A 27042-nucleotide genomic window follows, 5' to 3' on the forward strand; every position below is an offset into this window, starting at 1 on the left:
TCATAACTCAGGTACAGAAGTGAAGACATTTGGTCAGATAGCCTATTGAACTGGTGACATTAATCTTGGGTGTCCATCTTGAAACTGCTTATTGTATAGGCTAGATCTTATGTGCTGCTGAGGGGAAGATGTGTGTGAAGCATCCATGTTTCCACAGACATGTAAACTGTAACTGCAATTTGACAGAGGCATACAACCGCAAGGCAGTGATTCTGGTTTACAAATCAAACGTGCTGAGAGAGTGTCTTGGCTCTCCATGGCACACGATGATTACTGTCCCTGCTTTAAATATTCACAGAGAATCATCACTGTGCGTGTCGCCTAGCAACCACGTTGTTGAGCTGCTGTTCCCAAGGACGGCGGTGAAAAGCGGAAAAAAAAGAATTAAAATTATTTAGAAAATGGTTTTATTTTTGCGAATTTGTCGTGCCAAACGTCTTCTAACCGTTATAAAATCAGTGTAAGCTTACTATGTATTTAACCCAGTCCATTTTAAATATTACGAGACCATTTTTTCGTAAAAGCTACAGTATGTTGCCATGGTGAAGAAAAAAAAAACGATTTGCCGCGGTGGTGATGTGTCGTGCGAGAAAATGGTGTAACGGTCTCTTTCACTAAATGTGAATTTGTATTAAAACTGAGGGAAAACGACAGTTGTCACCGATAAATAAGTAAAAACAGGGAAAGGTGAGGTGAGTTGTTACAGAGGGACCACTTGAATGCAGTGGTTAAGCTCATGCCCAGATACGTAGGCAGTGACTTCATACTCATTTTTCAGTGCACGTCCAGTGGCCGTCGCTTCTGTATAAGAATGGATATATCGCCAAGAAAACGAACATGCTATCATCTAATTTCGCTGCATACGCGTTAACGAATAATACAGACATGTGAGGAGACGTGTTTAATGTCAGTGCTTGTCAGTGGGCTGCTCTGTTTTGGATTATTTGCTGTTGAAATACGTTTTTTCCAGAGCCGCGGTGCGTTCACTTACTATCATACTGCTTAAAAATGAAGATGGGCTGTAACAGATGATGGTGATGGTGATGATGGAGGTACGATCGATTACAGATGGTAGGTAATGTTTTCTCATCGCATAGAGTATTAGATACATTAAAAACAGCAATACACATATTTCCTCTGGATTTAAGCAGACGCTGTGTGTGTGTGTCTGTGTGTCTGTGTGTAAGGTATAATTGGCCAAATGCAGTGGTGCATAGCTATATCCTACTGTACCTTGTGTCCAACATGTCACCGCTCCATATTAAAAATGTACCTATTTACACCTCAGGCTGACTTTGCCTCACTCCCTTTCATCATCTATGAATTTAGGCCTGTTAAATGTGATCTACTGCACAGCATTAAAGCTAATATATGACTTTGTATCCTCTGTAGCACTCTACCAAGGTGGCAGCATTGGCACAAGCAGCAGATGCTGTGATCATCATGTACTCCGTCCATACACGAGGAATAACACTGAAATTGATGACTGTGGGATCCTTATAAATTGTTAATAATACAATGAACACCACTGTTACACCATCAGACCTGGTGGATGTGCCAAGACAGCAGACCTTCAATGGCACCCTGGGCACGACCCCATCAGGCTGGGCCGTGATTCACACCGCCACCTTGACCTTTTGCTCCCTCCTGCTCATCTTCATCTTCTGCCTGGGCTCCTACGGCAACCTGGTGGTGTTCCTCTCTTTTTTTGACCCCATGTTTCGCAAGTTCCGCACCAACTTTGACTTCATGATCCTCAACCTGTCCTTCTGTGACTTGTTCATCTGCTGTGTGACTGCTCCCATGTTTGCGCTGGTGCTCTTCCTGGATGCAGGTGGAGGGGACGGCGTGTCGAAGAGTTTCTGCTTCGCCTTCCACTTGACCAGCTCGGGCTTTATCATCATGTCCCTGGAGACGGTGGCTGTCATTGCTTTGCACAGGCTGCGCATGGTGTTGGGGCAGCAGCCAAACCGCACCGCCTCCTTCCCCTGCACGCTGGCGCTCACTGCGCTGCTGTGGACGTCCAGCTTTACCATGGCGGCTCTCCTTACAATACGAGCATACCCACGTAGAGATGGACCCTGCTTGCCCCACTTTGGCCTGGGAGGTGGACAGGCCAGGGTTGTGTTGTATGTCTACCTAGCAGACTTTGCCTTTTGTGTCGCTGTGGTGTCTGTGTCCTATCTGATGATTGCTCAGACACTGAGGAAGAACGCACAAGTGAGGAAATGTCCTGTCATCACTGTAGATGCCACATGCCCTCCACCCCCACCACCTCTCATTGCAGCAGGCTTTGAGAGCATGCAGTGTGCTGTTCAAGGCCCCTCTCTGTACCGTAACCAGACTTACAACAAACTGCAGAACGTTCAGACACACTCTTACATTAACAAGACCAGCCAGCCTCTGGTTCCAGGCGCTGCCCAAGGAGCCACCTGCTGTCAGCTGGTGTCTACAGTCAACTTGGCCACTGCCAAGGACTCCAAGGCAGTTGTCACCTGTGTAGTTATAGTGTTCTCTGTGCTGCTTTGCTGCTTGCCCATGGGAGTTTCACTGGCACAGGATGTTCTGTCACCAGAAAGTAGCTTTGCACATTACCAGTTTGAACTGTGTGGCTTTGTGCTCATTTTCCTCAAGTCGGGCATCAATCCTTTTGTGTACTCACGCAACAGCGCAGGCCTCCGACGCCGTGTGCTGTGCTGTGTTCAGTGGGCGGCACTGGGCTTTCTCTGTTGCAAGCAAAAGACTCGTCTGCATGCAATGGGGAAGGGCAGCCTGGAAGTCAATCGCAATAAATCCTCCCATCATGAGACCAACTCGGCCTATGTACTGTCACCCAAGCCACAGAGGAGGCTGGTAGACCAGGCCTGCGGGCCCAGTCACTCCAGGGATTGCGCTGGTAGTCCAAGGGCCACAGGTGCGCGCAAACCTCGCCCCCCAAGTACCTCGACACCTATCAACACCCGCATTGAGCCCTACTACAGTATATACAACAGCAGTCCCTCTGCAGGGCCCAGCTCCCCCACCAGCCTGCAACCTGTCAGCTCTCAGACGTTTGCCTTCGCCAAATCTTATGTAGCCATGCACTACCACACTCACCAAGACGCACTACAAGACTTTGAAAGCACCTCAGTGCACCAGATTCCCATTCCCTCAGTCTAATCACAGAGCTGCTAAACAGAAAGGTTTGGACAATGTTGACATGGCTTTAAATCAAATATGAATCAAAAGACGAACATAAAAACAGCCCATTTTATGTATTTGAAATCTGTATTAACCTTTTGTTCTCTTCTACAGTGGAAATACATGTTATGTTTTCTTGAGTGGACAAATTAAAGAACCAGTATTATAAGCCTTGCCATGAGACTAAAGACAAGCAATAGATTTGTAATGGAAGTGTCTGTTCTTTTACAGATATTGCATTTTCTCATAAATCTGCCCGTGTTGCACAAGCATGTGCCAATATAACCCAAGGCTCCGTAGGTTTTCATTGCAGCCAAAGACTGCAGTTGCTAGATCACTGCTGTTTTCTCTCTGGCTGAAGTTGCTGAAGTTGCTGAGCGCTGATATAAGCTGCTGTAGTGTCGGGCTGCTCTGAAACCCTGCACAGGCCCACACATGGCTGTTGATGGCATGTGGTTGCACTTTGATGAACTTTTGCTTCTTGAGAGAAATGTGTTTGTGAACCTCATACACTTTTCAACACAATAAATGTTTGGCAAGTGCAATGGATCTGTGCTTTCAATTTTTTTTTTTTCTTGAGCTATTGATTAGTCGATCAACAGAAAATTAATGAGAAGCTGAGTCAACGTTTCTTTCATTTTTTTGAGAACAAATGTCAAACTTTTGCTGGTTACAGATTTTCAGATGTTAGCATTTGATGCTTCTCTTAGTCATATGATAGTGAAATTTGTATCTTTGGGTTTTACTGTTGTCAGACAAAAAACATTTGAAGATGTCACCTTATAAAACATAATAACCATTGTCCACTATTTTCTGATATTTTTAAGACAAAACAAAATCAAGAAAAATGGCAGATTAATTGCTTATAAAAATAATAATTAGTTGCAGCCCTAGTTTTATTATTGCTAGCTGTGTCAGTAGCTATAATGAAATGATCGTAATGCTGGCTGCTTGACAGTATTTCAGGCCCGCTGGGACTGAACACCTGATGTTAAATGAGAATACCACCTTAAGTAAGAATGCCAGTATGTTATTTACATGGCCTGGATAAGTTCAATCATTATATTTGTAATCATGAGCTACTGTCTTTTAAAGCCATAAAATACAGATTTAAGTCTCAAACTTGTGATGTCATTAAGCATCAAGTCTGGAGCTGCTCCATAGACAATGAATGGAGCCTGATTTTGTGGATCCACAGAATGTGTTTTATAACTAGCCTAAATGAGCTTTAGTCTGTTGTAGTGTTCTCAGCTCTGAAACAGAAAATGTACCCATATACTCACAACATTCCCCTGGGTGCTGTCATTATCGTCTCTAACATTTCTCCAAATTCATTGTCTGTGGAGCAGCTCCAGACTTAATACTTGATGACATCACAAATTGAAGTTTTAGCACTCTAGTTTTTGGATTTTAGAGGGATCGGTTCATGTTTACTAATATTTTTGGACTGTATTAGACCACAGGAATAACATGTATGAATTCTGAAAATGGGCAGTTCCCCTTTAAGAATGTGAAAACAACATACTTGTGTTATATTAAACCCAAAGTGATGATAACTCAGAGAAACAACACTGTTTGAATTGGCATTTTATGTCTCACAACCAACACTACATTATTCTGTTTTTTGATATATTCATGTAAGTGATGGAATCTCAGATTATTTCCAATTATGTCCACATCCACACACAAATGTTGACGTGGTATTCTTTACATTATACCCTGAGGTTACAGATGAAGCTTTGCAGTGTCTGATATTTTTTTTAAAACTAAAAATCACTGCGATTAGAAATAGAAATAACTGCAGTGGTCGCTGTTCAGCACCTCAGTGTAAATTAGAGTGGTGTTAATTATTTTGCAGCTCCAGTTGTTTTCATTTAGATAAATGAAAGGAAATAAAAAGGTTTTCACAATTGGAAAGGATTATATATACGTTATACTATACACACAGCGTCAGTACCCTCTAGTGGCCTTCAGTGTAACTACATGTCCATCAATGAAGGCTCAACACACTTTATGCTCTTTCCAGGAGGGACATAACAGACTCATTATTTTATATGTGCTTCTCATGGTAATAAATACCAAGGAAAACCTCTTGCTTTGAAAGATATACATACAGTCATTAAGAGGAGACATTTATTGCTGATTCACTGCTTTTCTGTTGCAAAGAGCAGCTTTGGTCCTGGTTTACTTCCTGTCAAGACTGCATTAACAAACATTCGACCAGGAAATACACTTAAGCCCATTTAAAATGTTTATTTTGGCAAGTTTTAAACAGTTTATAGACCAACACAAACACTGTAAATGGGTCCCAGTGTATTTCCTGTTGAAATGTTTACTTATGCTGACAGGAAGTACACAGGGATTAAAGCTGTTGTCCTTGAAACAGAACAGCAATGAAAAGGTCTATATCGCAAATGTCTTTCCTGTGTAGTAATGCAACACCATATATGAGGTTTCACATTTCAGTTTTTATTCTTTGCTGCAAATGCATTGGTTTGTATCCCTGTGATACAGCAGTGATCAGGCTCCCAGTGCGCATCTTCATAAAACCACAGAATACCTCTTACAGGAACCCACAGACATTCTGCACAGCCAACAAACTTACAGGGAATTTTAATCAACCACTCACCTCTGTTGCTATTCCACAGCACCGTCTAATGCATAAGTTACACTCACTCATCCTGTAAATTAACACGATACTCACTCTCACAGCTGCTAAAACATTTTCACACTTGCTTTTTGCATATCTACAAGTACAAAGTGCCAGGGTCAAGCAGCTAATCATTTCATACCACACTCACACACACACTCAAACACAAAAATAAACTTTAAAGACAATAAAACCACCACGAACGATGTGATTCTCCTGATGATTATGAATCCCCTGATTCATCACTCCTTTGCTTGCAATCAATCAACACAAAGTGAAGCATAGATATGGGGTACAGGCAACAAATCCACTGCCTTGTGGAGCGAGGCGTCCATGTTTTCACAAAGTCTGAGCAAGTCTGCTGGATCAGGCTGTGATGTAGCACTACCCATTGCACAGATAAGGGCATGAGCTGAGGCCATGCTCCCTGGCTACGTCAAGTCCAGCCTCGGGACCAAGTTTCACCTCGATTTTGGCTTTTAGCACAGTGTCATGGGCATCTCTCTTCCTCCATCAAACAGGCTTCTGTTTTATGATAACTGTCCTCTCTCTTCAAGTGCTCCTTCCTCTGTACGTCCTCTCTTTGTCCTTCATGCGCCGTTGCTGTCATATGATATTTGTCAGTTTAGCTGGAGATTGACAGAAGTCCATATTCATCAGCAGTGTCAAGAATCCTGCATATGACCGGAGACTCAACCTAGGGGGAAAAAACACCAATGTCAATCACCTTAAATGTGGTGACAATCATTATAGGCCTCCTGACTGCACACAAGAATTGATTTGTTGTCAACTACTAAATTAATTGCCAACTAATTTGATAATTGGTTTGAGTATTTTTTACAACTTCTCTGATTCCAGCTTCCTTAATGAGATTTTTATTATTGTAAAGGGAGTATCTTTGGGTTGTGGACAAAACAAGACATTTGAGGACATCATCTTGGCCGCTGGGAACACTTATCAACATTTCCCGCCATTTTCTGACATTGTTTAGACCAAACAACCAATCAATTGACCTTTTGCTAGGCCCCGCCCTTTTGTGATGTGGGCTGTGGGCTCCATGCTTAGTCTGACACTAAGCATGGAGCCCACAGTGTCACTAACTGCAAAAAATATTAGCATAATTTTGGGAAAAATGAAACAGTGATTCCAGAGAGAAGCAGACAGAGGGGTCTACAGTCTGTGTTTGAAGGATATATCCAGGATGTCAAACTGACTCAGCAGCAACAACAGGTTAAAAAGACAAAGATAGTTAGAAGCTAAAGCCGAACTATAGGCTACAGATCACAGTGTAAAAGTGAACCACCACATCACTGCTGATCGCCACAGAAGACAATGAATATAAAGGGAAACTTTGCTGATATTGAACCAGCTGGGTGGCATCGCAGTGTGTGCAGATGAACAGTGTTTGGCTTTGCCAGAGGTCTTTGGCAGAGGCAGAGGTCCTGGTGCTGCTGCCAGCACCCAGACCTTCGCCACCGGATGGGCAGGGATCTCCAAGGGAAGCCAAACACCCTCCATCTGCGCACAATGCGATGACACACAGCTGGGTGAATATCAGCAAATCCCTGCTTCCCTTCACTGGTTCCTGTACAGCAGTGTCGGTCTTTTTTTTCACTATTATAATCATTAAAAAGCAAAAGCAGCATGTGTATACATTCAGTAGGCTATATCTTCAGTAGCTAGCTAGCTAACCCTACACTTTTCAGGGTTTGATTTTTGTTTTGGAACAGGGAAGAAACGTATATCTTTTTCCAACCTCTCCAGGTAACGAGTATCATTAATACACGACGTGCCCCAGGCACAACATTTAGCTTCAAATCCTCAAAACCAGCCTGAAAATGAAGAAAATCTGAAACAACTGCATTAGAGTCACAGTTGTGTTGTGGACAAATAAAAACAAGTTAGCGTTGCCCAAACACCTACATATGTTTGGACTTTCCGTTTATTTAGCTCTCCAAACTGAAGTAGAGTTTAGCACTCAAGCTAAGGTTCAGTATTAACCTGATACAGCTTTTTTTTCCAGTAACTGCGACTCATTGGTTACTAGAGAACTTACCCCGAGGATGTACTGACAAGTCTGAGGCTCCAGCATATAGACAGTGACAGCATGGGGAGACTCAGACTCCTTACATCTGACAGAGAGAGGGGGAAAAGAGACGAGTGAATCAACTAGGAAACATCGGGGGTATTGTTATACTCATGTGTTGACTCAGGGCAGTGACACTGAGCTGGCGCTGTGGTTCCTCCCCCGCCCATGACTGTTCACTCACTTGAGCTTGACAATGACCTGTCTGGGCTTCCCTGTCAGATCACACACATCCCCGTGGCCATAGAAGTGGGAAACCAACCTGCCAAGGAGTGGAGAGGATGAACAGAGAGAAAAATCAACAACAATCTCAGTTTAATTTGCATCCAGATGAGGATTCAACAATATGAATGGCTTACTTGACTTTCTGCACGCCATCATCTTTGAGCTGGTAGGATCTGGCAACGTTCTTCTTGGCCCACTCCATGTGCTCCAGGGCGTTCCAGTTCCCGACCACCACAATATTCTTTCCTTGCTCTTTATCCTGCGGCACAGAGGGACATTTTCATCACTGTACAACTGCAATCTAATGTACCGGACAATCCTATATATACAATTAAAATAAACCAATTATGCAATTACACATTTTCTGTTAGCTAATGTTTATGTAGTTAAAGCAGAGCCAAAACACTTATGTGATAAATCAAGTGGCAGAAAATGAATTGCCATCTATTTTGGATATGTTCATTTTTGAGGCAAAGATGGCAAAAGTTCCTCATTTCCAGCTTCTTTATTGTAAGTATTTGCTACGTGTCTTTGCCTTATGCAATAACAAACTGCGTGTCTTTGGGTTTTGGACTGGTAGGGCCCGATATGACAGTGTGTTCTGCAGGGTGAAAAATGCGAGGCGCACCACTCTGCCACTCTTTATTGAAGCCGTCCCCGATCAGACAAAGCACGTTTTGCAGCTAGCTGCATCTTTTTTGAATTGTTACTAGGCAACCACTGAGTCACCTGTCTTTAGCTTAACTTGTAATTAGCTATGAAGTAAACTCACAGATCTGTATTGTAAAATCTGCATGAAGAAAAGACAGGTGGAAGGCTGTGATTCAGGGTGAGAGGCTGTTACCAAAAAGTACCTTGGTAACAGGGAAATGGAGATCTGTGTGTGTACATGAGACCCTCAGAAAGAGGAGAAATCACAGGGAGTACCATCAGCTGGTCCAGGAGCTTCACCTGGATGATGGTTGGTTCAAGTCTTATTTTTAAGCCAAGTTTAGCCCAATGATTCCAAGCGAGATGAAACTGTTTTAGAACATTGCGAAGAAAAGTTGCAGTGGTGTGGCCTTGGCATCTGAGTTTGACTCAACCTGGCTGATGGTGTCATCTGCAACTCAGCTGGTCAAATCACCAGCGCTGGTTCTAAAACGTAAGACACGTCACCTGTTTCTACAGCAAATCAGGTTGTACTGAAGTCTGCTGCTCAACTCAGAATGACCACAGAGGGCATGTTTGCTTGCTACAGCAGGTGCTCTGTCCCCGCTGAGCCCTCTCTTTCAGTCGCTGCTGCTGCTCGCTGTATGTGTGTATTATGAATACAGTCCACCTGATGCTTGTTTTGTTTTTCATCACTACTACAAATGCAACTGTAACCAGTATCTCACAATCACTATCCTCATTCATATTTTAAAAAGCTACAAATTACATTCATCCACAAAATAAGCCTGAAAAGCTGCAAACAGACCGGAGGTACAGAGAGTTGTTGCACAGAGATGATACACCGTCTCATCTAGTTGCTTAAGTGTGAACCGGCAGGGTGAATCTTTGGTCTGAACCAGGCTTAAGATAAGCCGGGGACAGTTTGACAATTTGCTGTCGAGTTGACAGTTTGTTCAGATATGTCTTGCAGCTTTCCTAGTGCCACTTTGAAAGTGAGCCGATGTTAGTCTCATACAAACCATGCACGTTGCTACTATTTGTTATCGCTACCACAGAAGGGCCACATCTCAATTCATGTGATTGGACAATAGGAAAAAACAGCAATGATGTTAAGCGCTTCTTCCGCTTTGAGTTTAAGTTCTTTTTAGCTCGAAGTGTTCAGGGTAACCCTACAAAAATGCAAGCCGCATAGAGCGGAAGAATGTGAGGTGCTCAGCGTTGCAAAAACAGCGAGTAAAATGCTTCACTCTCATTGAAAACAATTACAAAAAATCACCCCAGGCTGCTAAAAGGAACTGTGTCTGATTGGGGCCAGACAAAACAAGAAATCAGAAGACAGCCCTTTAGGCTTTAGGACACCTATTCTTTTCACATTTTATAGGCAAAACAATCAGTAAATAATTGGCAAATTGATTGATAATGGAAATAACTGTTAGTTACAGCCCTACAGTCTAGTTTACCAGCTTAAACTAATACTAAGAATACATTTCCGTTTTTTTTCCCTGTTAAAGGGTTTTTTTTGGGGAGTTTTTCCTTATCCGCTGCAAGGGTCATAAGGACAGAGGGATGTCGTATGCTGTAAAGCCCTGTGAGGCAAATTGTGATTTGTGATATTGGGCTTTATAAATAAAATTGAAATTGAAATTGAATTGAAATTTTATTTTTTAGATACTCCACATAAATCACCCAGCTTCCACACTGACACACTCACACTAACAAGGAGGGACTCTTACCTCATGGTACTGATGGACATGCTTTCCATAACAGAATTCATATTTCCACCACCCGACCCCCTGAAACACACACATCAAGAGGATTATATGTCCCTGTGTGGTTTATGAAACACTGCTCAGGTGGTTTAGATGGAGCATGCCTCACCCCATGCAGACAGTATGAGCCACTGAGGAACTCCTTGATCAGCTGGTCATCCGTCAAGCGGGAGATGTGAGTGGTGCCGACAGTGACCTGAGACTGTCCTCCCACAGTCATGGGTTTGTGAGTGGAGGTGAAGGCCTCCTCTCTCACTGGTGACGTATCCTCCTGTAACACGTCAAAGATATAAATGAGCCAGGTGTCGCCAGTACAGGCAGTCCCCATTTGTCCCCTCTGTCATACTCATGCACATGTCTCACCTCTCTGGTCTCGGTGGTGGCGCTGAAAGGTGGTTTAAGCTGCTCCTCTTGCTCCTTATCCAACTGGGCGAGCCGACGAGGCCGCAAAGGGGAGCCAGCCAGAGCCTGGCAGAAGATGGCGTTCACTGGGGAGGACTTGAACCTACAAGGAAACAGTTAGATTAAGAAAATGCACACAAGACGTACACATACTTCTAAGATGTATTTCCACCTACCTGTATTTTGGGTGTGCGCAGAGCAGCGGCGTCAACACCACCACCTCATATTCACAGGTAGTGACCTCAGCGACCGACAGGATCTCATGCTTGGCCTCCGGATGGCAGACGTACAGCACAGACGTGGAGCGAGCCTCGTTCTGTTTCAGCACACAAGGAGTCCCGTTACCCATCTCCAACGAGAAGTAGGGAGTCAGCTGGCCTTCTATATTCTTAGTGGGCACCTGGACACAAGCGGGAAGAGTGAAGGAGACAAAAAATAGACACGACAAATGTGAGAACTGACAGCTGGCCTGACAAATATGGTTGGTTACTGAAGTTTCGTTTTCGAGTTTCATTATACTTACTTCAGTTTCAGCTGTTGATTTAACTTTTTCTGTCTCTTCAACTTTATCTAAAAAATAAGAGATTATTTAGCTTTAGCACCATAAAGAAAAGATGAATACATTGAATAACATATTTCTAACAATATCATAAAGTTTCGTTCACAAATGAACTCACCTGTCTCTGTTGACTGGCTCTTCTGTGCCATATTACCCAGGAAGTACTCCTGAACGTTAATCTTCTGTGGAAACACACATGATAAGTGCTCACTTCTCACTCATGTCATCTGAAAATGATTTTACCCTCTAATAACACTGACCTGGCCAGTCTCCTTCTCTTCATGATACTGTCTTATATGCTTTCCATGACATACTTCATATGTCCAGTATGACTCAATCTGCAATGTTGGCAAGGCAAGAGTGAGTTTAGAGTCATGCATGACCAAACACCATCGTTCACCACAGCAGAAACTTAACATCAAGTTTTTAGTTATGCTCTGCTAATGTAGCGTGAAGTCCATCTGAACACAGTTTCAGTCTCTCTGAGAGCGGTAGGGAAATCAGAGGGAAATAAAAGTGAAACTCGTGAGGTCTCACCCTGTAGGAGCAGCTGCTTCGTTTGAATAGTGGATCCAGCAGTTCAGCCGGAGTGGGCCCACTGTAATCTTTATCGTCATCCTAAGTCGACAGAATACACCAAAGAAATACATTAAGGGTGACGGAGATAAGACAGCGTATAAGAAACAGGAGCAATAAAAAACAAATGAAACAAACCAAAACAAAAAAATAGCACAACACAGATTAGCATCACAGAATTCAACTGAACAGAACAGACACTGCTATCCACAGGGACGCTCTCCCTCTGGGGTTTACATGCCATATTTAGAAAATGTGGAATCTTACGCAGGTCATTCAGATCCTTTTGTTGGACAGCTACATCTTTTTTAGATGCAAAGATATGATGGCCAAAGATATAAAACAAGTCACAAACTGCAGCTAAATTAAAGGAAGATATTGGTTCGTCTTGTCCCTGTTAGAGGTTTTTTTGGGGGGGAAGCCCTGCGAGTCAAAATGTGATATGTAGTATTGGGCTTTGTCAATAAAATTGAAAATTGAATTATGCAATTGAGGATGCAGCACAGACTGCACATCTCTCAGTGTATGCAATGCAGTGTAGTACAGGGAGTTACTGAAATGTTTCAAGACTGAAGGAGCAGAGTTGTGTCATACCTTTTTTGTAACATTACTAAGGGTTCACATGTCTAAAAAGAAACTCTCTAAGTCATGGTAGAAAACTTAAATCTAACCTTTTATCCTGCTAACAGCTGCCAAGCAGACACTGCCTGCTACTTTAAGAAATTTTCATACGACTAAATGAATATTTATACACATCCTTTTCTTGTGGAAGCCTGAAACCAGACCATGAAAGTAATGAAATAAAGGAATAATAAGACAGCGTAACACTGCTGTTGTCTGTGCCGCCATCCCCACCACTTACAACATCACAACTAGTTTGCACTATTTTTAGCCCAGGTTATACATATATATATCATACTCATTCATAATCATTTACATACATATGCACATACCCACATCCTCATTTTATTTTTACTGTGTAACAAGCCTGTGCAATTTCCTCACATGCAATACTGTAACCACTTACTGTGCAATCATATCCAGATATTTCTGTATTTTTACAGTAATGACAGTTATAACACACCATGTGTGTATCTTACTTCATATCTGTAATGAGTTTGTAACTATTACCTGTGGAAGCAATAGAAATGCTGATGGCTTACCTCATCTCCTGATGTCAGAGAAGGCAGGAGACATTTATACTTCTCCTTCTCTGCTGTTGTCATAATGACAAAGTCATCTTCCTTGTACAGTACACCTGACGTTGGCTGAAATCCACAGACAAAGGCTTGTTACTTACACTGTAACGTAACAGTAATGAAGACAGAGGAAACTATCTGTGAACATAGCTAACTATAACACCCCCCAACCTCTTACAGTAAATTTGCTCCCCGAAAAACTTTTCCTAAAAAGGGAGACATACCAGCGTGACTTCAGCGCCTGGCCAGTTGATTTTAAAAGGGATTTCATCTGTAAAGGACGGGTACCCTCCTCTGTTTGCTGAGACGCCGCTGCAGACCTCCAGCAGCCCTCCGACCATCACCACCAGCAGCCCAGCCGTCATGTCTCCTGTCCGGCTGCCGAGCTCCTTCAGCCCGCTCCTGGTGTAAGATAACAGCCGGCTCACCTCACCCTAACTGCGGCCTGAATGATGAATTAAAAGCTACTACAAAGTCCGAGCAAATGTGGTTTTGACAGACGAAGGATATGTCTGTATGAGACGGATGTCAATACAGCACAAATTACAGGAAGTGAACTGTTTACTTGCCACGTCGTGTTCCGCCTCTGCGATGGGCTGAAAGAACAGCAGCGTCCTCTGGCGGTGACTCCAGGTACTGCAAGAGCGTTTGGCACCCTGAAAAGCAAAAACAAACCCATTAAACCAGTGTAACCTTAAAAGTTTGGGGACCAAACTAATAGGCTACCAACTTTTTTCTTTAGTAAACCACAGTTGTAAAATATTGTTGTTGTTTTTTTTGTATATTTTTTCCTACTGCCAATATGCATTCCCGCCTCAAGTCAATGTGGCAACAACTTTAAATACCTATGACCAAGTTTTGCCCTAGGAATCATATAAAATACAAATTTTGCATTCACTCTGTAGCAATTGTGTGAATTACACTGTACAGCCTTATTTTGCATGCTATATTAAAAATGTTTGCAGCATCACTGATCATTTCCAGTCATTACAAAGCATTAACCACAAAGTCATCACTCAGATTCACAGAACCTTATTTTCAGTTCTAGTTAAAATCCCAAAATGTCTTAAGATACCAGCTATGCTCGGCTAAATGATGTGAGAATAAAGAATCTGTTCCAGAATCAGATTATGTTTTTCCATCCATAAAGCTAGAGAGGAAGAACTGGATTTTAGGGTGTTTGTGAATGGTAACATATACAATTCAACTTCAAAAATAAAGTTAATACAGTACAATATATGTATTCATTATTCATTATCCACCACTCATACTGCAGAGTTGCGAGAGGGCTGGAGCCTATCCCAGCTCACAGTGCAATATATGCCAGTATGAAAAAATATATGTGAAGTCTGAGCAGCAGGTCATTCCACATTTCATGAGCCATGAAGGCAAAAATAAATAATTTTCTAGTAGTATTTTCCATAATGATGCTGTTAAAAGTGAACAGAGTTTTTATCCACCTCAAAATGCATATTAATGCACAAGGAAACTGGAAATAGATTGCCAAAATGAAAACAGTTTACTGCATCTGACTGTTTTGCTATAAACAAAGCACCATGTACGTCTCTAGCTGATCAACAGAAGGTCAGTAAAGTGAATATTTCAGTGATCTAAAATGTGAAATTTACTTCCCTCCTTTTCATCAGTGAAACACAATTTCCCCGATGTCTTGCTAAACCCAACCACATCCTCATATGCTGAGAATAGTACTCATAAAGAATCCATTGAACGCAGACCACAGCTCGCCTGAAGCATTTGGTTCCTTTTGAGTTGAGATGCTAGAGAGAGGTTTCCAGATCATGCAGGCATAAAACAAAGGCAGATTGCCTCATCTCTGCCTCGTAGTGGATGGATTTGGAAGTGTGTGTGCTATAAGACATAGAGCTGATGTTTTAGGGTGTCTCACAATTAATAGTTTTATCGGGACTCCATGCAGAACTGAAGGTGAAAGGCAATATGAAGATACGACGTGTGATAGATCCTGCTGAGAAGCCGATTTACTGAGCATTGCCTAGGTTATGTCGGTTGACTTATATACAGGCCATGACGAGAGTAGTTCTGTGCCAAACGTGCAGTGTCCTTACTCCTTTCTCCTGTGACTCTGTTGATTCAGCAGTGTTGTGTGTTGAATGAAAATAAATAATGCCCCCCCCCCTCCAACCTGAGCAGTTCACATAGAAACAGCTCTCAGTTAACAGGAAATTTAAAGCATGGACCTTGAAAATGTGTGGTGTTGCATTTCACTTTCAGGGGGGAAATGTGGAGAGTGCCTTGGACTGATTGAGTGTAAACCTGAGATGGGCATTTTTTTCCCCACCTGTTGGTGGAGCTGTTGACATGAGAATGTGCAGCGCAGGAAGCAGGAGAGAAGAGAGAGATTTGAGCAGAGATTTTGAGACAAAGAGTGAGAGGATTAGGAGGAGAAAGGGATATGGAGGAACAGGGAAGGATACAAGCGAGAGAACATCCCACTAGATCATCCACCCTCTGCAACCACTCCCCGTGTACATACATACAGCTTCCACTGACACATCTGCTATGTAAACACAACATATGGATGTAAATATTTATGTGCACACCACCACCCTGTATATGTGTGCAGAGTAGCTACATACTGTATATGATTATAACAGATAGATAGATAGATAGATAGATAGATAGATAGATTTAGTTTCCATGGTAACAATTACTTTGCAATTTTAATTATGATTCTGACAGCATTTTTCTGGTCTTGTTTCTGGTTTATCTGATAAAAAACGTAGATAGTTATGATCACATATATCTCTCAACTCATCTGTAGAAATGTTTCAGAAGAAGATTGATGAACTTTCATGTCTGTACAAAAAATATAAAGCTATACCCTGCAGCTGGTTAGCTTAGCTTAGTATAAAGAGTGGAAAAAGGGGGCAGCAGGTGGGGGAAATACTCCCCTCTACCCAGAATGTTTCTTAAGAGCCACAACAGGGCTCTTTTTCTTTTGCCGAGTAGTTTCCACACTTACTTTGGGAGTTTCAGCATCCACCATTTCTGCTACTGGAGATAGTAACTGCAAAGGACTTACACGATTCTCTTTTGTGAGAATGAATAGATACTGATAGCTACTGGAAAAGAAAATAAGAGCGCTATCCTCTTCCTGTTTTGGTTGTGCAATGGTTAATGCACTTCCTTTGTGCTGTAAATAGAGCGCAGCAGGGATGATGGGTTTTTTTTGGAAGCCGACGTAATAAGTTTGCGTCGCCCTGGTTCCCTTGTCAAGAAGCCTATGGGATTTTTCCATTGGATTTTGGATAGTCACAGAAAATAACAGTTTATGATACCCACTGATTTCGAGACATTTTGGTTGCGCAATGGTTGATGCACTACTTTTGTGCCGTAAATCAAGCCTTAATTTCCTCGGGTGATTGTACCTGGTGCCAGACAGAACTGCGCATAGAAGCGAGGCTTATAGGGAACCAGTCTAAAAGCTGATGTTGTCATTAGCCATTGTGTTACCTTACATTGTGCAAGCAACCTTGTTTTCATAATGAGAGGTGAGCCTGAAGAAAAACACTTGTCTGTTTCCACCTAAAACAGCAAGTTGTTGTTGTTACGCTTGTTTTTACAGTTTGCTGAACTGACTAAATAAGATATAACATTAATCAGTGAGCTCTATGGGTGCTTATGCTAAGCTAACTTGCCACTGTCTCCAGCTATATGGTACAGACAAGAGTGTGGTATCGATCTTCTAATCAAACTCTTGACAAGATGACATATCACCACACCTCATAAAAATTAAGGTCTTTTATTTACTTATTTTCCAAAGCAAACAGAGCAGTTGTCCATTTTTATCACATAGAATGTATAAATATATGGACGCAGTCACCGTGACGTCACCCATTGGTTTCTGAGGAGCGGGTTTGAAGCTCAAAATAGCCGGCTCTGGCTGTGGCCATCTTGGCAGTGCCTGACTCTGCCCAACTTCTGGCCAATCAAAAATGGGCAAAGAGGTGGGCCAAATGAAGCCTGGTTGCTTAAACACGCCCACCTCGCTCGAAGCTGCTAAGTTAGCTAAGGCTAACAAGCTACTACTTTGGCTAGCCCTGTGGTGTTGGCTTCTCCCGCTCATGCTCCTGCTCATGCTCCTGCTTGGTGCCAGCTCCCTCACGAAACAAAATATCCAAAAGGCACAAACATGGCTGAGAGGTCAGGTTCAATGACTTGCGAATTAGCTAAGATGACACCTAGCAGACAGCCAGCGGCTAATTAGCCACCTGTGATGGCGCCACCTGTCACTCAAAGTGACCACGCCCTTAATTATGCGCAACTTTAAGTTTTAAATTTAAATGGATGAGTTATTAAAAAAAAAATCACCCCCTGTACAGTTGTCATGAAAGGGGAAATTAGCTATAGAGACCAAAACCGTTATTTGTGCCAGGCTGTAAACATGTTTATTTCTGCTGTAAAGTTGAGCATTTTAACATGGGGATCTATGGGGATTGACTCGCTTTTGGAGCCTGCCTCAAGTGGCCATTCAACGAACTGCAGTTTTTGGCACTTCCACATTGGCTTCACTCGTCCTTCCTGGAGGTTGCTGCTTGGTATATATATCAAATGCCCTTCAAAATGGCAACATGCTAATGAGTGCCCTGAGACCTAAAGAGAATTGAGATAGCCTACAACCCCCAAAATGAGTCAAAACTTCTTTAGCGTCTCCATCCTCCTTGTCGTTCACAGACTTTTTCGGAGCCTGACTGGAGCTCACTTGAACTCACCACTTTGAAATGAGCATTTTCATTTATTTCACTGCCATCCATGGGGTGAACTTGATTTGCATAGATGCCTTCCACACACCCTCACCTTATGCATAATTGATACAACTGTCATCTCCCCAACCATAATAACATCATTCCAAAGGGAGCAGGGAGAAATGAATCTTGGCATTTGAAGGTCTCGAGTGAGATTAAGATATCTCCTGAGCTGTCGCCCAAAAATACACATAGAGTGTGTCAGACGTCAGATCAATATTGTCACTTTTGCTGGATTTTCTTAATGACATTCAATATTGATTTGGGTGAAGCGTTTGAACATGTTTTATTTATTTATTTTTTGTAATTTATATGTTTTACCTTGCCTTGTCCCTTTAGACTTACTGCATGTTTAATTAATCAATTATGACTCATTGTGTTCCCATTTATGCTGCAGTCTTATCAAACTAATAAACATTACATCATGTCCTTTCTCTGCTGCCCACATCATACGGACTCATTTTGTCTTCTGACTTTGTTGGAGTGCTGAAAACACCAAAAGGCTCAAACTGAAACTACTGTTTTGAGTAATCATCAACAAACAAGTGGGTGTGTTTACCAGCTTAAAGACTGAAGTGTCAGAACATGTGGTATGCTTCCCCATATTCATATTCCCCATATTCACTTTACAAGCAAACTCTTCTAATCCTGTCTGCTCTGCATGTACACAGTTGTCACTCATGCACCTGTTGTGTTTTAGTCAAAATAAAAACACTGTGTTATTGGCTAAACGAATCTTGTAAGGCCCTACTCCTTGAATAAATGCTGCAAAGAAGCAAAAACAAGAAGTCGGTGAAACATGAAAGAAATGGATTTAAACCATGCCAGTGGATCAGAGTGTTGCTCTCCACATCCCCGCAGAGACGTAATGAGAGAGTATTTTTGTTTGGATGGATCTGGATAGGCTCCAGATATTCACAGAGCTGGTCCTCACTGTATTTGCATGTGATTGCTGCTTATCTCTTACACAGGAATATCAGAGAGGGGTCAGTGGAGACACAACATCCCAGAGTCCATGAATGCATCGTAATGACACAGAGCCCTTGACTGAATTTAAACCAAAGCCAAAGTTTTTGATAAATCAAATGTTGAGGTTATGATACTTCTAGAATGTATGTTTGGGTGTTGAGCCAAGCCTTATATAAATGCAGAGTTGGTCTTGGTTATTTGGATGTGATATTTTGTGTTTACAGCCAGGCTTCTCTTCCAGAAAGCTCTCAGCTTGGGGACCTCCAATTACAGCTTCATCACAACCAAGGCAACCCAACCCGACCATGACCATTCTCAAAGGTGACCATGGATGTTTATGTAAACGCTGTTTGTATTGTTTCAGACTTTAAGCTGTGTCACAGAGTCTAGAGACGCTACGCTCGGATACAAAAGTCACTGAAACCCCAGAAGTATGTTTTGTCTATAAGCAAGAACAGAAAGTGGGTTAACTACTTGAAAATGCATCCTAAGCAGTGTGCATAAGCTCTTCTAGCTTAGAGAAGCTAGGGAGACTTTGAGAGTGAAAGTCATTTAGTGGTTCTTCACAGTTTGAGAGTGAATGGCACAAATACTGCAAGGTAAGGAAGAGAGCTCTCAAAGGACCGGGCGAAGAAAGGAAACTGAGATTCTGTGGATATTTGATCAATATCAGCTATTCAGCAAGAAAGGGCTGAATATTAGAAAGTAAGCCACATAACTATGCTACATCCTACTAATACTGATTGGAATCTTAAAAACAATCATGAGTATTCGGTTCAACTAGAATTCTATAATGCATGCTGATATTTGCTAAACAATTCATATGTGTTGGCTGCAAACACCTGTGAAATATTGGACGCAGGATATTGCATCTCTGTCTGTTTTCTCTAAATGATCATATCTATGAAAGATCATTTTAACTGTCAACAACCCACATAAGCTATTGACAGAGCAAATAAACATCCCTTTCTTAACAGTTCTTTATCCTGCCCATGAGAAATACAGTATGTACTCAGTTTGCTGAGTCATTTATATTCGACTGGCTGCTCTGGTGTTATCGATGCAAAGAAACCCTACACAATCCATCATCATTTGAATGCAGTCACAAGTTCGCTTTGGCACCAATTTGGGCTGCAGATGGGTTTAATTGGCTGAGATATGTGAGAGATGATGGCTTCTTCCATTTTCTGTATGAGTACACTGTCCACCACTTAGCTGATAGGTAACACATTCACAATATCAGACTAATGGAGGACAACTGAGAGTAAACACACAAAGGCAGTAGTATAGAATTTAAACTTCAGCGTGTATATTTGCAGCCCAGTCATTAGAGGGAAATGTTGGCACTGTTTGTTTCCTGCAGACCACGGATACATTACATTGGTATGTTTCACATGCAGACGGCTAACAAGCTGCAGACCACTGCAGACAACAGTTCGAAATAAACAACAAAAGAAGTGCTTCATCCGCCAGTTCGCCATCAATATCCTTAACTCAACAAAGTGACTGATGAGTTTTAAACCACAGACGGACAATGAGCTGATTTAATGTGTTTAAATGTTTTGTAATGACTTTACATGCTTGTTTTATTGACTATGTGTCTGCATTTTATAATGTTGTCTTTTATTTTTGGTGAGCCAAAGACACATTTATAAACAAAGATATATTCTATTCTATTTCTATTCTATTCTAAAACTGGATGATTTTAGTGTGACATTGGCGGCACTTCCAGACATGATTGTTGCACCAAAACAGGGCACTTTAAGCCAAAACATAATCTTTTCCTGACCCTAACCAAGCTGTTTTTGACTCTTAACATAACCACACATTCACCACACTGTTGTTGAAACATAAAAAAATGTAAAGTTTCAGCATGTCCGCTACATAATAACATACTAATGTTACACATTAGTGGTTTGCAGAAAGGTGCAATGTCAACATTTATCCTGGTCATTGGGTTGCTATTTCACACTTCAAGATATGGAATTTTTAAAGCAAGCCATGATATTGGACATAAATGAGTGAACAACCCTAAACTTATCTAACCTAACCTAACCTAACCTAACCCAATCTAACTACTTGAATAAATGCTGTAAAGAAGCAAAAACAAGAAGTCGGTGAAACATCAAAGAAATGGATGCCATGCCAGTGGATCAGAGTGTTGCTCTACACATCCTCGCAGAGACGGTAATGAGAGAGTAATTTTGTTTGGATGGATCTGGATAGGCTCCAGATATTCACAGACCCTAACCCCCTAACCCCTAACCCCTAACCCCTAACCCTAAACGTATCTATCCTAACCTAAACTAACCTAGCCTAACCTTACCCTAATCAAATGACTCCTGAACCTTATTGTCTGAACTAAGTCTGTGCTTCATATATAACATAACACCCAACATATACAAACATCTAGAAAGAGAAGGCCTCACTGTTACATTGAGGTGCTATAATGTATAAATAATGTATAAAATGTGTGGATAAGAGCATCCGTATCCATTACTGAGCACATTAGGCCACTGCAGACACTACACTGAGGCTAAAGTAAAGTCTTGATGAAGTCCAGTCGAGTTAATCTCAGCACCTCATGTATATTATTTGCTCCTTCGGCTGGTTTCACATTTAATGAACTGTATGTATTTGTATGCACGTCACAAAATAATGTAGCCAATCATTGTGCTTAGTATGCAGAGCGTTCCCCTCTATTACACTTTGCTCTAATGTTCTTATATCTACTCCAAGTTAAGTGAGTGGCTCTAATTGATTTGAAATTGAGGCTCATATCATCACAAAAAAGAAAACACATTTCCATAATGCGCATCATTCTGTACGTTATATGATTCATCCAGGTGTATTGGGCTTTGTAAAAGTAAAAAGACAAAATAATACAGTCTTGCATTGTGCCCATGTTTGTATACAAGTTATTCAAGGTCTTCTCTCCGAGGCCCACAACAGCTTCGTGAATATTCTTTCTGTCTCACCATATGCAGTGTTTACTTACTTTCTAACTTACTTACTTTCTGTTCAACACTCGAACACAAAACACAGAAACGGCATATTTCAATTTCACTTAGTGTGCACAAGCATTGCAGCTGCAAGGCTCTTTTCAATTCATTCTCATTCAACACTGCACTTCTTTCAGCCTCCAAAGTTTTCCTAACTTCATCCCTAATATCAGTTTGCCAGCAGTCATACAGCCACAGTAAACTATTTAGTAAACAATGTATGGTGTTAACACTCAGATGAAAAAGACATGCTGAAATTATATTGGCAGCTTGGTCTCACACTGCCTCTTTCCCAAATGGCACAAGGAGTCTGACCTTTTCCTGATCTCAGCACTGTCAAAAGATGACCTTTGTGCACAGCATCACGTAGTCAATGTGTACGAGTTAGAGTCTTTAGACACAGCACAAACCTTGCCTTTTCAAAATCACATGTCAATAGTAACACTGTGAGCAAAATAACAAAAAAAGCAGCAATTTTTATTTTGTATAGCTCGACCATATTCCAGAAGTTATTCCGAGTCTGGTCTGTCTGATAATATTTTAATGTCTCGAGGAGTTTTGCTAAGAATCACAGAAAAACCACAAATGAAAAAGAAGAGGAGACAAATTTACTCCAAAGTTCTTCAGCATTGAAAGAGGCAGCAACTGAATCTCTAGTGAATAAAAGAAAACTCAATTCAAACACCCACATAAAATCTGTTAATGTTTTTTCAAGACTTTCTCACACCTCTTTTTTGGGGGAGTTGAGAAACTTAGTAAATCAATAAACTTCTGTTACACTTCTCGGTTTGTGGGTGTGACCTGAGGGAATTGCAGGAGGAGGAGGTTGAGAATGGGCAGCTTGGCTTCCCTGGTGGGTCAAGGTGAGTCTGTTAGCCTGATGGCTTGTTCACTCTGCAGATGTCACCTGGTCATTATCCTGAGGCAGCCATCTGCCAGTTGGTCCTGCAGGGCCTGGCCACTCAGTCTTCTGGGCCCTGTGTGACTGGCAGGATCCATGCTGCTTTCTCTTCTATCCTGACCTGCTATCCACCTGCCTCCAGTGTCCAAAAGGCCAGGCTGGTCAGGACCAGAGGGAAGACAGAGGACACACGCAGAGAAACAAAAAAGCAAGCTTTGAACTCTCTGCCACAACGTAAACTGGGATAAATTAATGATGCATCTGCAGTTTTTACCTGGGCTCCCCTCACAGCTGAGTGCTTGGCTTCTCACCCTCAGCGCTGCTGGGATGCAGAGGTACGCTGCCAAAATAAACTCCAGCCTCCCCGATCGGCTCACCGATTTCACTTGCCACTGGTTTTACCTAGAAAGTGCTTGACATGATTATTCTATTTCGCAAAATTATCTGTTGAGAGAATCCTCTGATACTAAAGCTAATGAAGGGAGGCGTTACATCAGAAAGTTAATTGTCAGCCCTTAAATCTTCCAGAAAGTGTCTCACGGCAGGTAATTATCTTGGAAAATTAGAGCCTTACTTTTGGACACACTTAATCATGCCCTCCTTCAAGGTGTTAGATTTGGCTGTGACTTCTGCTTTTAAGATGTAATTTTGACTTGATAGGGTTTTTAGGTGAACCTCCTCGGCTCATTACAATGAGATTTAATTTCTGAAGTGAGGAGAGGAATCTTTTAGCACATCAATGAGAAATTAATGTGTACAGTTTCCCTATATATTTGCCCATAGGTGTGGTTAAACAGATGAATGTGCTGTGTGTTAATATAGTTGGTTAATAGTGATGTGACGGTTGAAGATGTATTTTCAAGATTGAGGTGATCTCTCTTATGTCTGTGTGTTAAATATGAAGCTATAGCCAGGGGGGTTAGCTTAGCTTAGCACAAAGACTATAGCAAGGAGAAACAGGTCTGTATAGAAACAGAAATGTAAAAACAATCTGTGATTTTAAAGGTTTTGCTTTAACTTACACGTTTTTTGTAACAGGTGCCCAACAATTAACACTGCAGACTGAGACTGAAGTGCTAAAGAACTGTAGTTCCTCTAATGGCCACTTGAGGCTGTTTCCAAAACAGTCAGTCCCCATAGACTGCTGCAGAAATGAGTTCTAAAACCTGGAAATAAGTTTTTAGCATTTTAGCACCCCTGGTTCCCTCGTGTCAAAGTCACTGGCTTTTTTGAATGGGTGTTTGGTTATATGTCTAAAACACACCAACATAAAATACGTCTGTAAATACTTAACTTATACATTTCAAAGCCTTTTGGTACCTTAAAAAAGATGGTTGCTAACAGGTGGCTAAACGATACCAAAGAACATTGTTACACTGAACACAGCATTGCAGCCTTGTTGTGGTGGTTATGTTAAGTCATGTGACTGTAGTGTAGTTTTTTTACAGCCTAACGTTAGTTTTTCCACTTCAGGCGATTGCATTTACGTTTAAAAAATAATAAAAACGGTGTTCTTGCTAAACAAAATGGGCAAGTATTATAAATGTTTGTTTGCTGCGGAGCATATTTTCTGCAATAATCCAAAATCCTATGGAAAAAATCCCACTCGCTTTTTGACGAAGGAACCAGGGCGATGCTAACTTCTGCACTGGCCCAATTAAAAAAGGGGCCCTATAGGGGTAGTAGTCACCAGAGGCAGCAAAATACAATATTATCACGATACTTAAGTCACGATTAAATATTATTTTGATGTTGCAATATGCTGAGTATTGCGATAAAATATATTGTGCCTCTCACAACTGTAAAAAGGAATGCTTTGTCAACATCTGTTTTATCTAATAAAATCAAGTTTTCAATCTTTACATCTGACTTCAATTATTCTATTTGCAACAAAATGTATCTAGACTGAAAAAAAAACCCAATTAACTTTGTTATTCAAAGAGGCTACCTAAGTTTAACTTGTATTTGTAATATTGATAATTTATGATAAAAAATCAATATTACTACTGTCACTGTAAAAATCGTGATACTATGCTGTATCAATTTCTTCCCCCAATTTTGATATAATTCACCTGTTTTATTTTTATTAAGGCTTAAATTAATGCACAATTAAGGGCATGGCCAAATATGGTCACTTGATTGGTTCCAAAAATCCAAAATGATGACAGCTAAAATGCCAAACTCGAGGCTTCAAAACAGGAGTCCACAACCAATGGGTGACATCACAGTAGCTATGTCCATTACTTTTATAGAGTCTGTGACTGAGATGCAGATTGATAAACTTTTGTTTATTCACAAATTGCAAGCTGTGAGCTTGAGGTGCTGGTATTTGCATTTTGTAACTTAGGTGAGAGCCCTGCTAGCTGTATCCCCCTGCTTCAACTCTTTATGCTAAGCCAGCGGCCTCTTGCCTCTAGCTCTGTAGTAAATGCACAAACTCGAGTGGTATGGATCTTCTATTCATCCAGCTCTCTGAAAAGAGAGCAAATTTCTCAAATTTACTATTTCTTCATTCAATTTCAAGCCTCAGTAAAACATATAAAAGGAAAAGCAAATAACACAGTGACTCATATTGAGCTTGTAAATTCAAATTTGGAAATGTTTTTTAGCGGTTCTTGACTAAACTGCACAGTCATGCTTGTGACGTCTAACTATGTAATGAATGAGACCCGAAGGATCTCACAATTAGCTTTTATTTGATTAACTACTATTTTATGTTTTAATTCATCGCTGCCAGTAAGAGAAAAGGATTACCTGTTGGTTCTCACTGAAGAGGAGGAGGTTACAACTGTGCAAAACTTGTGGTGAAATAAATTTTGTTTGTCAGGTGTCAGCACAAGTTAAGTATTTTCATCTTGTAAAACTTCTTTTCCTCTTTGACCTGTTTCTCTTTTTAACAGTGAACTTTGCTTAGGTCATGCACTCTTCTTTTTTCCCAGTCCTGCTGTGTCACACATGCTGATATCGGGGACTATTTGAGGACATATTCACACATAACCAATCAGGTAAAAACCCATAAACACATTCATCTTCTGCCTGCCAGTAATGTCCGGGAGGCTTTCAATTTTTTATCATCTCCACACTTTCATCATTTTCACTGACCACAAAATATGTCACCGGCTTATACACACGCACACACCTATACACACGCTCGCACACCTTTGATCTCGTAGCCTCGGTGATTCTGATATTTCATCCTTGACCCACTTTGAACTCGGGACCTGCAGTAATGTGCTGGACATGAATGGCTGCGTAGGCAATCTGCTCCTCCTTTCCTTCTGTTGTTTTTTTGGATCAATTATGCTGTTGTTCTGGAGGACGGCACACCACAACTCCAGGCTTGGCTGTGTTTCCAGCCCCTGATATAGAAAGGAGAACTATGATTGTGGGAGGCCCACCCTCTAACCTGCCTGTACCCCTGGCAGCCAGAACGGGCCAGCTGGTACTGTCAGCAACCCTGACAGATGACCTGCTGAGCGGATACTTTTAGCTCATGATTCACCCATCATTATACAAACATACTGTATAATGTACAATGTACTGAAACAAAGTCTACTGTCGTTGTAGTTGCATCTGCAAAGTGCACGCAATTCTGGCTTGAAAACCTAAAATATGTCTTTTAGAGCATTACCGTAAAGAGTTGAGGGCCATTTTTGGCTCTTTTTTGTGGTTGGTATTTTTTTGCAGTCCTGAGCATAAGTTACCATAGATTTTATTTTGTAAGATACCGTCCTTCAACAATGGAGAAAAACTGGTATAAATGGAAAATGTCATGTTTAAAAAACCTGAGGAGAATAATAAGTGTCCATTACAACACAATTTGCACCAATCTCCAGCAATTAAGCAGACAAATATCCACTGTTGAAGAGGACAAGATACTAAACTCAGACAATAAACCAGAATATAATGCAGCCACAAGTCATGTTGTGCTTCATTTCAGAGCATGAGCTCACTTACTGGAAACATTCTTGCTCTCTTGCTCTCTTACAGTATGTTTTCGCTATCTCTGTTACAATCGCCACCCACACAGATAACCTATGGCTCGATGCCATCGAGTTTGTGCCCATTCTGGAGGCTGTTAAAGGG

General features: G+C 41.4%; 2 protein-coding genes and 1 long non-coding RNA gene across 4 annotated transcripts; 1 reads left to right on the forward strand and 2 right to left on the reverse strand.

Annotated features, from left to right (window-relative positions):
• The first annotated feature begins 805 nt into the window (after positions 1-805).
• gpr75 (G protein-coupled receptor 75) lies at positions 806-3725 on the forward strand. The gene is made up of 2 exons (XM_033612831.2): positions 806-1071; positions 1393-3725. Exon 2 carries the CDS (start codon positions 1519-1521, stop codon positions 3157-3159), a length of 1641 nt encoding a protein of 546 aa, XP_033468722.1. The 5' UTR covers positions 806-1071; positions 1393-1518; the 3' UTR covers positions 3160-3725.
• Positions 3726-5628: 1903 nt separating this feature from the next.
• Positions 5629-13813, reverse strand: erlec1 (endoplasmic reticulum lectin 1). 2 transcript variants are annotated; one of them, XM_078160630.1, is made up of 14 exons: positions 13525-13813; positions 13265-13369; positions 12063-12143; positions 11786-11863; positions 11644-11704; positions 11490-11536; positions 11143-11366; positions 10928-11069; positions 10674-10835; positions 10529-10588; positions 8276-8400; positions 8101-8178; positions 7887-7962; positions 5629-6527 (listed from the first exon to the last, which is right to left on the reverse strand). In XM_078160630.1, exons 1-14 carry the CDS (start codon positions 13663-13665, stop codon positions 6456-6458), a joined length of 1452 nt encoding a protein of 483 aa, XP_078016756.1. In that variant the 5' UTR covers positions 13666-13813; the 3' UTR covers positions 5629-6455. The 2 variants fall into 2 exon arrangements, with proteins under 2 accessions (XP_078016756.1, XP_033468388.2); XM_033612497.2 differs by having other exon boundaries at positions 11644-11707.
• An 8787-nt stretch (positions 13814-22600) lies between these two features.
• Positions 22601-26272, reverse strand: LOC144467482 (uncharacterized). The gene is made up of 3 exons (XR_013493677.1): positions 26116-26272; positions 23231-23358; positions 22601-23114 (listed from the first exon to the last, which is right to left on the reverse strand). It is a non-coding gene; the product is annotated as an uncharacterized LOC144467482 (long non-coding RNA).
• Positions 26273-27042: the final 770 nt, after the last annotated feature.

This window comes from Epinephelus lanceolatus, chromosome 17, assembly GCF_041903045.1.
Source record: "Epinephelus lanceolatus isolate andai-2023 chromosome 17, ASM4190304v1, whole genome shotgun sequence".
Classification (NCBI taxonomy): Eukaryota; Metazoa; Chordata; class Actinopteri; order Perciformes; family Serranidae; genus Epinephelus; species Epinephelus lanceolatus.

Excerpts from the sequence above, each read along its gene's own strand:
- erlec1 (XM_033612497.2), bottom strand. The coding sequence starts at position 13,665 with ATGACGGCTGGGCTGCTGGTGGTGATGGTCGGAGGGCTGCTGGAGGTC. Across the intron at positions 11,537-11,643 it reads GAGCCAGTCAACAGAGACAG|ATAAAGTTGAAGAGACAGAA; the intron begins GTGAGTTCATTT and ends CTTATTTTTTAG. Across the intron at positions 6,528-7,886 it reads CTTGTCAGTACATCCTCGGG|GTTGAGTCTCCGGTCATATG; the intron begins GTAAGTTCTCTA and ends TTTTCCCCCTAG.
- gpr75 (XM_033612831.2), top strand. The coding sequence starts at position 1,519 with ATGAACACCACTGTTACACCATCAGACCTGGTGGATGTGCCAAGACAG.